The 14,035-nt window shown below is 42.6% G+C and overlaps 1 protein-coding gene across 1 annotated transcript; it reads left to right on the forward strand.

Moving 5' to 3' along the window:
* Positions 1-1,270: 1,270 nt before the first annotated feature.
* Positions 1,271-2,296, forward strand: LOC133052778 (casein kinase I-like). The gene has a single exon (XM_061137626.1). It carries the CDS (start codon positions 1,271-1,273, stop codon positions 2,294-2,296), a length of 1,026 nt encoding a protein of 341 aa, XP_060993609.1.
* The last annotated feature ends 11,739 nt before the right edge of the window (positions 2,297-14,035 follow it).

Here is a 14,035-nt window from a genome sequence, read left to right on the forward strand (position 1 = left end):
TTTCTGAATAACGATTTACTGATTGAATTTAACAGATGATGAATAACAGAAATGAATAGCTTCAGATATTTTTACACTACACAATGTTAGGTATAACTAGGTATTTAATAAGCATAGCATAGCATGGTGAAAATCATTTAAAGACAACTAACTTCCTAGTTCTCTTCCATCCAACCCCCAGTGCTGACCTTGTCACCTTGAATGGGACTGTATTGTAACAGGGGTCAGCGAGGACGTCACTGTGGACTTCATCAGGCAGGAGTAGCAGCAGTTGGACCTTGTACAGAAATGCCTGGGCCAGGAGGCGACACTGGAGACCTACAGCCAACTGTGTGCAATGGGTCAGTAAGGACAGCTGCCCTCTGCACTTTCCAGGGGCCTCAGAGAGGCTGCTTGCAGTCTCAGCTGCTGAATGTTCTGGGGCATCTGAAGTGTGTAATGGTGTCCTCTTTGATTTGCTCGAGATTCTTCAGTCCTTTTACACTTCTTGATTACTCTATTCCCAGGGAAATAGGATTACTTTCCTGACGAGCAAGTAGGAGCGTGGTTGAAAGGCCCTGAAACCCAGTTAACTGGACCCAATCGCGTATCATGTCCTGTTCACAGGGAACCAAGCTCCCAAACCAGAGGTCATCTTCAAGCTGGAGAAAGGAGACGGCCCATGGACACTGGAGGAAGAAAACCCACATCACAGCTGCTCAGATGTGTGACCTGAGTAGCTGGGGGACGTGGAGTAGATCTGTTTTTCTAGGACAGGCTGACGCCTTCGAAAGACTCTGAAGATAACCTGTCTTGAAGGTTCTAAGAGTGCCCGTGACTCCTTTCCCAGAGTTCTCTGCGCCATGAAGCACCTGCCGGGAACTCGGGGCACTTTGTGTTGGCTGCAGCCATTATAACAAGATGGCAGTGGCGGCGCAGACACCCGGGTGCCTCCTGGCGGGAGCCGGCGGCACTGGTGGCAGTGGTGTCGCCACCATAACTTCACGGCTCCCCTTTACCAGCCCCCGAATTCGTCGCTAGAAGCCAGAGGCTCAGCCGGCTAACGGTGAGAACCCCCTCAACGGTCGGTGGGCTGGTGAAAAGAAACCAGACAGTAGCGGTGGTCAGGGTCCCCTTGGCGGATTCTGGGCCCTGTAACGCTGAGAAACAGCCAGCGTTTTCTGTTTCCTGCCTGCCTTCACGGCCTTGCTCCATGGACGAGCCTGAGGGGCGTCCATCGTCCCCTTAGAGGTGTCGGAGCTTAACCCCAACCCCATCTTTGTCTCTCAGGATGGCGAGCAGCAGCGGACCCAAGGCCGATTCCATTGTCGGAGGGAGATATAAACTGGTTCGGGAGATCGGGTGTGGCTCCTTCGGGGACGTTTACTCGGCGATAGACCTCACCAACCGCGAGGAAGTGGCAGTGAAACTAGAGTCACAGGATGCGACGCAGCCCCTGTTGGTACATGAGAAGGAGCTCTATAATGTTCTTCAAGGTGGGGTTGGCATCCCCCAGATACGGTGGTTTGGTCAGGAAGCGGACTCGAATGTGCTCGTCATGGATCTTCTGGGACCCAGCCTTGAAGACCTCTTCAATTTCTGTTCAAGAAAGTTCACTATGAAAACTGTACTTATGTTAGCTGATCAGATGATCAGTAGACTCGAATATGTGCATACACACAATCTGATACACAGAGACATTAAACCAGAAAACTTCCTAATGGGTACTGGGCAGCAGTGGAAGCAGTTATTCCTTATCGATTTTGGTTTGGCCAAGAAGTACAGAGACCCCAGGACGGGGCAACACACACCCTACAGAAAGGGTAAAAGTCTCACTGGCACACCTCTCTATGCTAGCATCACTGCACATCTTGGTGGTCGACAGAGTCGCCGAGATGACATGGAATCATTAGGATATGTTTTGATGTATTTTAATAGAGCCAGCCTGCCATGGCAAGGATTACAGGCTGCAACAATGAAGGAAACATTTGAAAAGATTAGAGAAATGAAGATGACTACATCCATTGATGTTTTATGTGACGGCTTTCCTATACAATTTGCCATGTATTTAAAGTATTGTTGTGGGCTGTCCTTTGAGGAAGCCCCGGATTACAGATATCTGAGGCGGCTCTTCCGCCTTCTTTTCAGGACCCTGAATTACCAATATGACTATGCATTTGATTGGGTAGTGTTAAAGCAGAAAGCAGAACAGCAGGCTGCCTCTTCAAGTGGGCAGGGCCAGCAGGCCCAACCCCCGGCTCCCCCAGGCAATCAATCTGAGGAAACCAAAAGTGAAGCCAAAGGTTCCAAGGCATGAATCAAGGAACAGAGGACGCAGAGCAGAAGATTGGAGCACCAAATTCATTTCCCTATAAACTGGCTCTGGTCAGCACAGATAGTCTCTCCTGAGTTGAAGGCTCTGTAGTTAGTGAACCATGGTATCTGGTGTTCTGTTTCACTTTTTCGAGTGGAAAAGTTCACTAAGTGCTTCACACAGACACAAATGGGTGGGGAAATTGTGCCTATGCCAATTTTCTGTAAAATCTTTATTTTGAACTAGACTGCTTTGAGAGGTCTCGTTGCAGTTGCTATGGTTGTTAATGCATTCTGAGGGTTTATCCATCCCTGGGGTTTGCAAGTTGTTCACTTAACACATTCTAAAGGTGATTGGCTACTTGTTTGCAAGTCTGCTTTTATGGTAGCAATCAAAGATTCCAGTGTTTGATCATATGAAAGACTGTGCCTGCTTACCTGTGCTAGAAATAACAGCCTCTTAAGTGAAGACTGAAGAAAATCTTAGTGACTACTAGATTATCCTCAGGACTCTGCATTAATTCTCTAATATTCTTGGTATTTAAGGAAAAGCATATTTGTCATAGAATTTTAGTTAACATCTTACAACTGAACCTGTATATATGTTTAGATAAACTAGTCACTATAAACATCTACATGATCTGGAATTTGTTTTTATTTGGAAATGAGAGCTTTATAATTTACAGATTCATTAAAAACTGTATGGGGAGGGGGGTGGGTGGTGGGTTTAGGATGGGGAACACATGTAAATCCATGGCTGATTCATGTCAATGTATGGCAAAATGCACTACACTTTTGTAAAGTAATTAGCCTCCACCTAATAAAAACAAAATTGGGGAAAAAAACTGTTTCTGTTGAGAAAAAAAAGTCTCTGAACTTTTAGAGTTGCTTAGGCAGAGTTGACAGAAGCCCCTTTGATACTTAAATGCCATCTCCTAGTATGACCCTTGCCAGTACCCATTGTCTCTTTGGCTTTCTGGCAGGAGAGTATTCTGCCCTTCTCCCCCCAGCCCTGTAGTCTAGAGCATATGCCACAGTACCATCTCAGGACCTTGCTTTCTTAGTTATTATTTTCCTTCCCTACTATTTTGTGCTGCTTTTGACCTGTCCCCCCCACCACCACCATAGCTTTTGACCTCATGTATTTGGATTTCATGGATCTGCTTCCTTGCAAAGAACCAATTCTGCCCTTGCTCCTGCCAATCCCTTTCCATTTCCTCTCCAGCTTCTCAATGTCATCTAACACCAGCCTCATTTTGTTTTACATATGTCAACTCTGACATCAGATCCTATACTCTTGCTCATCACCCTATACCTCATCCTCAGCTGCTAACTTTGTGGTGTTTCAATTTCTCTTATAATCAGCTACTTTGAATGTTAATGGTATCTGTTATCCACGTGGGATTCCATTCTGTGAAGTGCTTGTTCTTATTGTTCTATCCATTTGTATCTGTAGATATTTTGTGTTTTCCTTGTTGGTGAGTACCTTGTTTTCTTTTTACAAACTTTTCCCTTTCCATTCCCTCTAGCCGAAGGGCCCTGTCTACTGTCCTCTGCTCTTCCCTTCCTTAAGGGAATCTTCCATCCATTCTGAACACGTTTTGTTTTCCTATTCTACTGACTCATATAGTGATCCCTTTAGTCTTGCATTAGGACTGTACCTTAGTACCAAAATTTACCTGTGTAGAGTGACATTTCTCACAGCTGTGCACTTCCTTCATTCTCAATATATTATGAACTGGAATCATCATTGCCCAAATCAGATATTGTTCTCCAATTCTGCAATTCCTCTTTTTTTTCCCTTTTTGAAAGTGTTATTGAAATGCCGCCCCCCCCCACTTTAAGTCCCATCTATGTCACCACAAAACAAGTCCATATTGTATTCTGGTTGGATTATTCTGTTCTTGATGGGATAGCTAATTCCATTTTTTGACAAGTTCATTTTAGGTGCTACTGACAGATTTCATTACCTAAACCATGACATTTATCTTGTACTGGCGTTATGAAATAAAATAGCAGTTACTATTATGTAGCACATGATAATTAAACTTTCCTCTTAATGACAGCAGGCCCCTTATTGCCAACTCAAACGTATATCTGTATATCTTCCTCAACTGATGTTTAACTCCAATTTTCTTAAAGCTTCCTACATAGGAAATTTCTCCCTGTGTCTAAGCTATTGATTATTTAAGGCTCTATTTAGATACAGGCTTCACCTTTTCCATAAAATTGGGCCCTTAATCACTCCAGTATCTAATATTCTTTTCCTTTTCTCACCCCCACCATCCCATAGAGCTCAGAGCAAATAAAAACTTTCCCCCCTTTATCTTAGATTTTAATTTAAACTTTTTGGAGAGATGACACGTTGATAAATGTTGAAATTCAGATGTGTGAAAGAGTAGGCACTGAAACATCTTACTCTCACCTCTACTCCCCAGTTCTCTTCCCTGTGGCCTACCAATGTTAATCATTTTGTACTTTCTTTCCAGAAATATATCTTTAAAAATAGTGCTTTTAGATTGTGTCGTACATGAATATATTCTATCCTATACCTATGAGAAAACTTTAAGAATACAAAATTAATAATATTTTATCCTTAAATTCTCTAGTGGAAAAATGGAGAAACCAGTTCAAGTACTGACATTGATAGTTTTGGGAGATGTTTCAGTGTTTTTTTGTTTTTTCTTTCTTTTAAGCATGTTAAAGAGTTTAAGAAACAGATTGTTAGTAGGAAGGGGAGAAATGGCTTGAAAACAAAAAAGAATTCAGCCTTGTTCATTAATCACTCTAGTGAAGCAGACAACTCTCACTCAGAAAGCATCAAGGTGGGCAGCATAGATAATGTCTGCTTTTCAAATGCAGAGACAATTATGGCTCCCTAAAGTTGTGGTGAGACTGTGGACTAGTTTTCAGAGCATAGTGCTCTTAACTGACCTATGAATCACATGTATATTTTGAACTGGCACAAAGAGCAGAAAGAGCCAAATTAATGGAAGGAGTGTATGTGAGTAATTATTGGATTGGGGAATAAGCTGGATATTTTGAGGACACATTCGTGACTAGTGGCATCCCTCATAGCTTGGTTGTTAAAGAATCCACCTGCAATTCAGGGGACAGCGGCTTGATTCCTGGGTCAAGAAGATCCTCTGAAGAACGGATAGGCTACCCAATCCAGTATTCTTGGGCTTCCCTTGTGGCTCAACTGGTAAAGAATCTGTCTGCAATGCGGGAAGCCTTTGCTCGATCCCTTGGCTTGGAAGATCCCCTGGAGAAGGAAAAGGCAACCCACTCCAGTATTCAGGCCTGGAAAATTCCATGAACAGTCCATGGAGTTGCAAAGAGTTGGGCACGACTGAGCGACTTTCACTTTCATGACTGGCAGAATACAAACTCACATTCATAGCTATGTTTCCAGACTGACGACTATATTTATGTGCTGATGAGGAAGTCTATGGGCTCAGACTGTTAAAGATAATTATTTTCAGCACAGGCATTAACTGTTCACATTGAATAGTGTTGGCTGTAACTAAATATTGGCTCTAGTGAATTTTGTACATACATACTAAATGAAGTAGAAAGTTGGGGAAAGTCTCAATCCATGCCTGTGAATCGGGATGCTTAAGATCTATAGAATAAATGATATGAGGCTTGTGGATATAAAGAGTACAGCATAGGAGTGAAAGAATAGTGAAGTTTGGCAGGGACAAGACAAAGTTCTAGATTTCACTATTTTAGCCTCACTCAAAGAGGGAAACAAACTGGATTTCATGATCTGATCAGGCTCAGTATTTTAAAATTTGGTATAATGGGATAATAGCATAACTTCTTCATTCTATTTAATATTATAGCCTATTGTATTTCATCTTCTGTACAAAGCATCAGTGATTTTCCCTTCCAGGTGAGTTGGTACGTTGCTTAGGGTAAAGCTGAGCTGATGGAAGAACTACATGGGTACTACGTAGGTGCATGTTTAGTCACTCAGTCATGTCCGACTCTTTGTGACCCCGTGGACTGTAGCCCACCTGGCTGCTCTGTCCATGGGATTTCCCAGGCAATAATACTGAAGTGGGTTGCCGTTCCCTTCTCCAGGGGATCTTCCTGACCCAGGGATGGAACCCGTGTCTCTTGTGTCTCCTGCATTAGCAGGTGGATTCTTTATCATCTGAGCCACCAGGGAAGCCACCAAATGCATACCAGAGAGTCTATGTAAGTGGAGACATGCTGCCTTGTTTTATTCTCTCCTGCATAGGACCCGTATCATCTTGAGAATATTATTTACTTGTTCTGGGCTTTAGTTTCCTCTTTTAAATAATGTATAATAGTATCTAGCTCATATGGTTTCTGAGAGAATTAAATGAGTTCATATGTGTGTACATACTTCTGTGTCACATAGAACAGTGCCTGGCATGTCCTCAAAACTATAAGTACATAGCATAAATGAAGAACCAAAGGAGTGTTTGCTATCATCATCATCATCATCATCATCATCTGCTTTCCCTGTGTCCAACCTGGATCGGTGGCATGTAGCTTCTCTATATGTGGCTAACTGTTCTAAGTTTGAATTTTGCCTTCTTTTTCTCCTTTTAAGAGAGAAACCTGAGATTGAAACCATACAGTAGATTATCATAAAGCTTCATTTCACAATGAGCAACTGGATGAATTCAAGAGGCATTATTCATTGTTTCTTTTAAATTAAAATGATTATTCTCTTTAAATAAAAACAGTGACAATATGATATGACAAGATAAATATGAGGAAAACCAAAAGAGACCTTTGTGTCATGTTGCTTTCATCAATAAGAACACATTGAATAAGTATAGAGACTGTGAATGTAAGTACACTGGAAACATAACTGATATGTGCCCATAGTTAGTTCATAAGAACAACCCCTTAAAGGTGATTCATTTGGAAATTGCTTGAAGTATAGGTTAAACTTACACGTCCTAAAAGAAGTAACAGAAGAAAAACCTTGAGACGATTATTGGGTGTAGTCAAAATTTACTGATTCCTTTTTCTATGTTAATTCTCATCTAAATGAGAAATTCTGTGAACCTAATCAGTGTGGGAAGCCCTCAGCCAGAAATAAGAAGACATTCCTCATTGAAAATTTCTTCCTGGGAAGGTAGCCTATGTATGCAGTGAATGTGGAAAGGTCTTCACTCAGAAGCCACACCTCTTTGTCTAGCCGATTCTGTGGGAAAGCCCTATGAATGCAATGAATGTGATGAGAGTTTCACTCATCAGTCAATAGTGAGGTTGCATCAGAGAATTCATACAGGAGTGAAACCCTGCATATGCATTGAATGTAGGCAGGCTTTTTTCCAGAAGACCCACTTGGTTGCACATCAAAAAATTCATAGTGGAGGGAAGCCATGTGAATGCAGTGACTATGGGACATCTTTCCCTTCCAAATCAAATGCATGAGCATAGAAAAACTCATACAGGGTAAAAACCCTTACCTGCACAAGATGTGGGAAGGTCTTCACCAGAAGATCAAATCTCCTTATCCACCAGGAGACTCGGACTGCAGAAAGAGCTTATGTTTAAACTGAATGTGGAGAGGCCTTCACTTAAAAGTCAGTCTTGATTACATATCAGAGAATTCATACTGGTGAAAAGCCTTATGAATGCAGTGACTGTGGGAAAATCTTTACCCAGAAGTCACACCTCATTGGACACCTGATTGTTCTTACTGGAATGAAACCCTCTGTATGTACTGAATGTGAAATACCCTGAACTCTCTCATGACCACTCTGACAACTCCCCTTTCATCTCTAATGCTATCTTATCATTGGTAGCTTGTGAAACTCTCTGACTTCCCCATTCCTCAAATCATCCAGTGGTACATCTCAGAAGGGGGACTGTTCCATCCTAAATTTCCACTCTCTCCCATACCTGTATGTCTTAGAAGATAATTTCTCTCTCTTGCTCCCATGCAATAAACTGAGGGTACCACTGTGGCACGATAAATATCACAGATCTCTCTACTCAGATCCAAACACCAGCCCCCCCCCACTCCTACTCCAGGAACCTTTCTGCATCAGGAATCAAACCAATGTCCCCTGTGTCCCCTGTGTCGGCAAGTGGATTCTTATCCACTGTGCCACCTGTAAAGTCGTTAATGAGTTTTAATCCTAGTATAAAACATAGCATGCCTGTTACTAAATACCTAATATAAAATAACATTTTGTAGGAGAAAATATAATTGAGATTTCTGAAATTCAGTGTTCATGCAGTAATAGTTGTTCTTTAGTATAAATGAGGGCTACATAGACAAATGAATGGATAGAGAATATGTGAGATACGTATATATGTGAGAACCATTGTCTAGAAGACGGCTGTGGCAGATCTTACCATAATACACTTTCAACAAGATTACTGTCGATAACACTCTGTCTTTTTCATTAGGCCGACCCCTTGTCCAGTTTACACCTGTTGTTTGGTATAACCATTATTACTTTTATTAATGGCTGCATTGCACAGCTTGTGAGGTCTTAGTTCCCTGACCAGGGATTGAACCCAGATCCTCAGCAGTGAGCCCACAGAGTCCTAACTACTGGACCGCCAGGAAGGAAGTCCCCCACCACAGTTACTAATGATGCCCCTTTCCCATTCTAAAGTGTCCTGATTTAGATGGTAAAGGATAAGGTTAACTCGGCTACACTCCATAAGGAGATCAAACATGTATCTGAAATTCAATTATCAGGAAACATTTACCCTGGAAAAATTGGCATATTTTGTACCTGTGACCAATGTAAATCTCGCAAATTACTGCATTTCTTTTCCAGCTGCATCTAATAGGAAGGTAAGAAAGAAACTTATAGCTCAATTTTATTTACTCTGCAGGACTATCAGGCACAAATATCTACAGTCAAAATAGATCCTGGTGCTGACTTTGTTCATTCTCTCTATATCTCCTCTGACCTCAATTTATAGAGTCATATCTGGACATTTTGCTTCAGGGATTCTTAAAGGCCCCCTAAAGACACTGGGAAAGCAATGGACGCAAAAAACCAAATACATGAATTAATGACAACTCATTAAAAACTTGGTTATTTCCTGCTTTTATTGGGAAGGAGCTTGATCTGTGAAGTCAGAATCGTTGCAGAGATCAGATCCACCGGCCTGAAAACACCCACACTTCAGCTGGGGGTCGCACCCTGTGGGAGACCCAAGGAGCACCACATTTCTATGGCCACAAGCTGTGTATCTGTAACTGATGTGATTGTGTGAAACTTAGAAGAGGCAGGTTTCTCACCAGGAGCAAGTGTACCAACTATCCCCTCCTAAGTCATTAAATATCTGTCCTTACACCCTGACCCAAGACTTCAATTTCTAGAAATCAGTCATGTAGATGCACAAAGATTTAGATGCAGAAATGTAACTACAATGGTATTAATTGTCAAAACCAAGACTATCCTTCATACATGTTTACTAACAGTATCAGTGCAGTTCATTTGCTCAGTCCTGTCCAACTTTTGTTACCCCATGGACTGAAGCACACCAGGCTTCCCTGTCCATCACCCACTCCGGGAGCTTGCTAAAATTCACGTCCATCTAGTTGGTGATGCCATCCAACCACCTCATTCTCTCTTGTCCCCTTCTCCTACAGCCTTCAACCTTTCCCAGCAACAGGGTCTTTTCTAATGAGTCAGTTATTCACATCAGGTGGCCAATGTATTGGAGCTTCAGCTGCACCATCAGTCCTTCCAATGAATATTTGGGATTCATTTCCTTTAGGATGGACTGATTGGATCTCCTGGAAGTCCAAGGAACTATCAAGAGTCTTCTTCAACACCACAGTTCAAAGGCATCAATTCTCTGCCCCTCAGCTCTCTTTATGGTCCAACTCTCACATCCATACATGACTACTGGAAAAGCCATAGCTTTGACTAGACGGACCTTTGTGGGCAAAGTAATGTCTCTGATTTTTAATATGCTCCCTTGGATTGTCAAAGCTTTTCTTCAAAAGAGCAAGCATCTTTGAATTTTATGGCTTCAGTCACCATCTGCAGTGATTTTGGAGCCCAAGAAATAAAGTCTCTCACTGTTTCCATTGTTTCCCCATCTATTGGCCATGAAGAGATGGGACAGGATGCCATGAACTTCATTCTTTGGATGGTGAGTTTTAAGCCAGCTTTTTCACTCTCCTTTTCCACTTTCATCAAGAGGCTCTCTAGTTTCTCTTTGGTTTCTGCCTTAAGGGTGGTCTAATATGCGCATCTGAAGTTATTGATATTTCTCCCGGCAATCTTGATTCCAGTTTGTGCTTCATCAAGCTTGGCATTTCCCATGATGTAGTCTGCATAGAAGTTAAATAAGCAGGGTGACAGTATACAGTTTTGACGTACTCCTTTCCCAATTTGGAACCAGTCTGTTCTTCCATGTCTAGTTCTAACTGTTGCTTCTTGATCTGCATAGAGGTTTCCCAGGAAGCAGGCCAGGGGTCTGCTATTCACATCTCTTGAAGAATTTTCCATGAGTTGTGATCCACACAGTCAAAGGCTTTAGCATAGTCAATAAAGCGGAAGTAGATATTTTTCTGGAACACTCTCGCTTTTGCTATGATCCAACGGATGTTGCAATTTGATCTCTTGTTGGTCTGCCTTTTCTAAATCCAGCTTGAACATCTGGAAGTTCATGGTTCACGTGCAATTGAAGCCTGGCTTTGAGATTTTGAGCATTACTTTGGTAGCGTGTGAGATGAGTGCAATTGTGCAGTGGTTTGCACATTCTTTGGTGTTGGTCCTTTAATGGACCGGAACCTGGTGGTCTGGAGAATTAGAGAGAAAGAGGCTGATATCCCCTGGTTTACGTGGAAAGCCAATAGAGTCCTGTTCTTAGGGCTCGCGCTGCTGCACGTAGGCACCAGGCGCCCTCTCCAGTGGGTGAAGGCACAGTGCGCCTTCTCGAGAGGGTCTTAGAAGCCAGGGTGAGAAAGTGAGCTCAGCGGGCCTCCGCGCTCCAAGGAATTAGCCAGAAATAGAGGGAGAGAGAGAGAGAGAAAGACAGGAAGAATAGAAAGAAAGAAAGACGCGGGGACCAAAGCTCTGATGGAGCAAAGGTGTTTTAATCAACATGGCGTGGGCATATATACTGTCTTACATGGTGGTTATTCTCAGCAACCATAAAGATTAAAATTCCAGACTTACAAAAAATAAGATGATCCTTATCAAAGGGAGAGTTGCAAACGATCACCTTTTCATAAGAAGGAAGAGGGTACTTATCACTGTAATGAGAAATGCCTAGATTCCTCAGCCCCGGGAAAGGTGTGCCTCTCCTCTTAATTCCTGAATATTCAGGAATCAATAAGAGCCAGAGAGTTCCTGACAGATCCAAAACAGCACACAGGAAGCCTCTTGTTAAATGCTTCCTGACACTTTGGCATTGCCTTTCTTTGGGATTGGAATGAAAACTGACCTATTCCAGTCCTGTGGCCACTGCCGAGGTTTCCAAATTTGCTGGCATTTGAGTGCAGCACTTTCACAGCGTCATCTTTCAGGATTTGAAATAGTTCAACTAGAATTCCATCACCTCCCCTAGCTTTGTTCGTAGTGATGCTTCCTAAGGCCCACTTGACTTCACATTCCAGGACGTCTGGCTGTGGGTGAGTGATCATACCATCGTGGTTATCTGGGTCATGAAGATCTTTTTTGTATAGTTCTTCTGTGTATTCTTGCCACCTCTTCTTAATAGCTTCTGCTTCTGTTAGGTCCATACCATTTCTTTCCTTTATTGTGCCCATCTTTGCATGGAATGTTCCCTTGGTATTTCTAATTTTCTTGAAGAGATCTCTAGTCGTTCCCATTCTATTGTTTTCCTCTATTTCTTTGCATTGATCACTGAGGAAGGCTTTCTTATCTCTCCTTGCTATTCTTTGGAACTCTGAATTCTAGTGGGTATACCTTTCCTTTTCTCCTTTGCCTTTAGCTTCTTTTCTTTCCTCAGCTATGTGTAAGGCCTCCTCAGACTACCATTTTGCCTTTTGGCATTTCTTTCTCTTGGGCATGATCTTGATCAGTGCCTCTTGTACACTTGAGAGGCTTGAGAGTGTGTACAATAAGTTACACTTGAGACTGACCACAGTTTGCTGAGGAAGTCCCCCACCTAGAAGAATTCAGACCAACCGTACGTAACACTATTGAGGCAGCTGTCTTTAAACCTACTTCATGGCACTTTGTATGCAATAACTTCTCCCGTTCCTCCTCACTGACTGGCAGTAAAGTGGAGGACCATTTATTAACCATACAATTTGATCAACATTTCCACTACTGACTCCAGAGACTTCTCTCAAATCTCCTTTATTTGCCTCTGTCCGTTTTCTATCATTCCTGTAGCAAACTGCCACAAACTCGGTGGCTTAAAACAACAGAAAGTTTTAATCTTGTTGTTCTGAAATCTTAGATGACTCCCACTGGGCTAAAATCAAGATGTTGACGGATATGGATTCACTTTTTTTTATTTCATTAGTTTTGCCTGTGTTGGGTCTTCAGTGGTGCGTGCACTTTTCTCTAGAAGCAGCGAGCGGGGGTGACTCTGTTGCTCTGTGTCGACTTATTGTGGAGGCGTCTTTTGCTGCAGGGCACAGGCTCTAGGTGTGTGGGCTTCTCTAGTTGCAGCACATGGGCTCAGTACTTGCGGTTCCCAGGCTCTAGAGCGTGGGCTCAGTAGTTGTGTGACATGGACTTAGTTGATCCGTGGCATGTGGGATTTTCCCATATCAGGGATCGAACCTTGTCTCCTGTGTTGGAAAGCAGATTCTTTACCACTGAGCCACCAGGGAAACCCAGATGGGTTCCTTTCTAAAGGTTCAACAATCAAGAATCAATTGTTTTGCTCTTTCTAGCTTTTAGAGGTCACACATATTCCTTGATATGGCTCACGTCATCCTTAATACCAGCAACAGCGGGTTGGACATTCTCATATTACATTACTCTAGCCTTCTTGTCTACCTCACTCCTACACTTTTAAGGACTGTTTTCATTGGCCCCACCCAGAAAGGTTAAAATAGTATCCTTGTTTTAAGCTCAGTTGATTAGCAACCTTAATTCCATCTGCAGCCTTAATTCCCCTTTTGCCATGTAGTATAACATATCCACATGTTCCAGAGCCCTGGATGTGGACATCTCTGGGGCAGGGACATCCAAGAGTCCCTTATATTTCCTTTTCCAGAAAGCCACATATCTGTGCCCAGCACATCCTAATCACCAAAACTTCCAAGAACTGTGAAAGGTCTGAGATTCTGTCCTACATGCAAGCTGACAAGTTAGCTGGCCATGGTGTTATGGCTGCTGATAGAAAAGACAAGACTCCTGGGACAGAGTCCAAAGACTTGAATACTCAGCGTTAGTGGTAGCCAGAGTATGAACATTCTCACCAGTTCCCCAAGCTTCAGTTCCCACAGGGTAATGCAGAAGGCCAGATGATACCTGCATGTGCATTAGGTTCCATCACAGGAGAAGCACCCCTAGCTTATGGGCATCGATTGAGTCTTTCATAAAGGGCAGTAAGCCTCCCTGAATCTTGCCTTGAGAAAGAAATGTCTTGGGCATCATTTCTAGTATAACCTGCCCTTTGCCCTAGAGAGGGTGACTCTATCTTCTAAGGCTGTTCACTATATAAATATCTTTGACAATATAGTTTGGAAAAAAGGCAATCTTGGGTCTGCTCGAAAGATATACAGGAATTGAGATTTGTGGAGATTTCTCTCGCAATAAACTCTGAAGTCCCTTTTAATCTTGAA

This window comes from Dama dama, chromosome X (assembly GCF_033118175.1).
Source record: "Dama dama isolate Ldn47 chromosome X, ASM3311817v1, whole genome shotgun sequence".
In the NCBI taxonomy this organism is placed as follows: domain Eukaryota; kingdom Metazoa; phylum Chordata; class Mammalia; order Artiodactyla; family Cervidae; genus Dama; species Dama dama.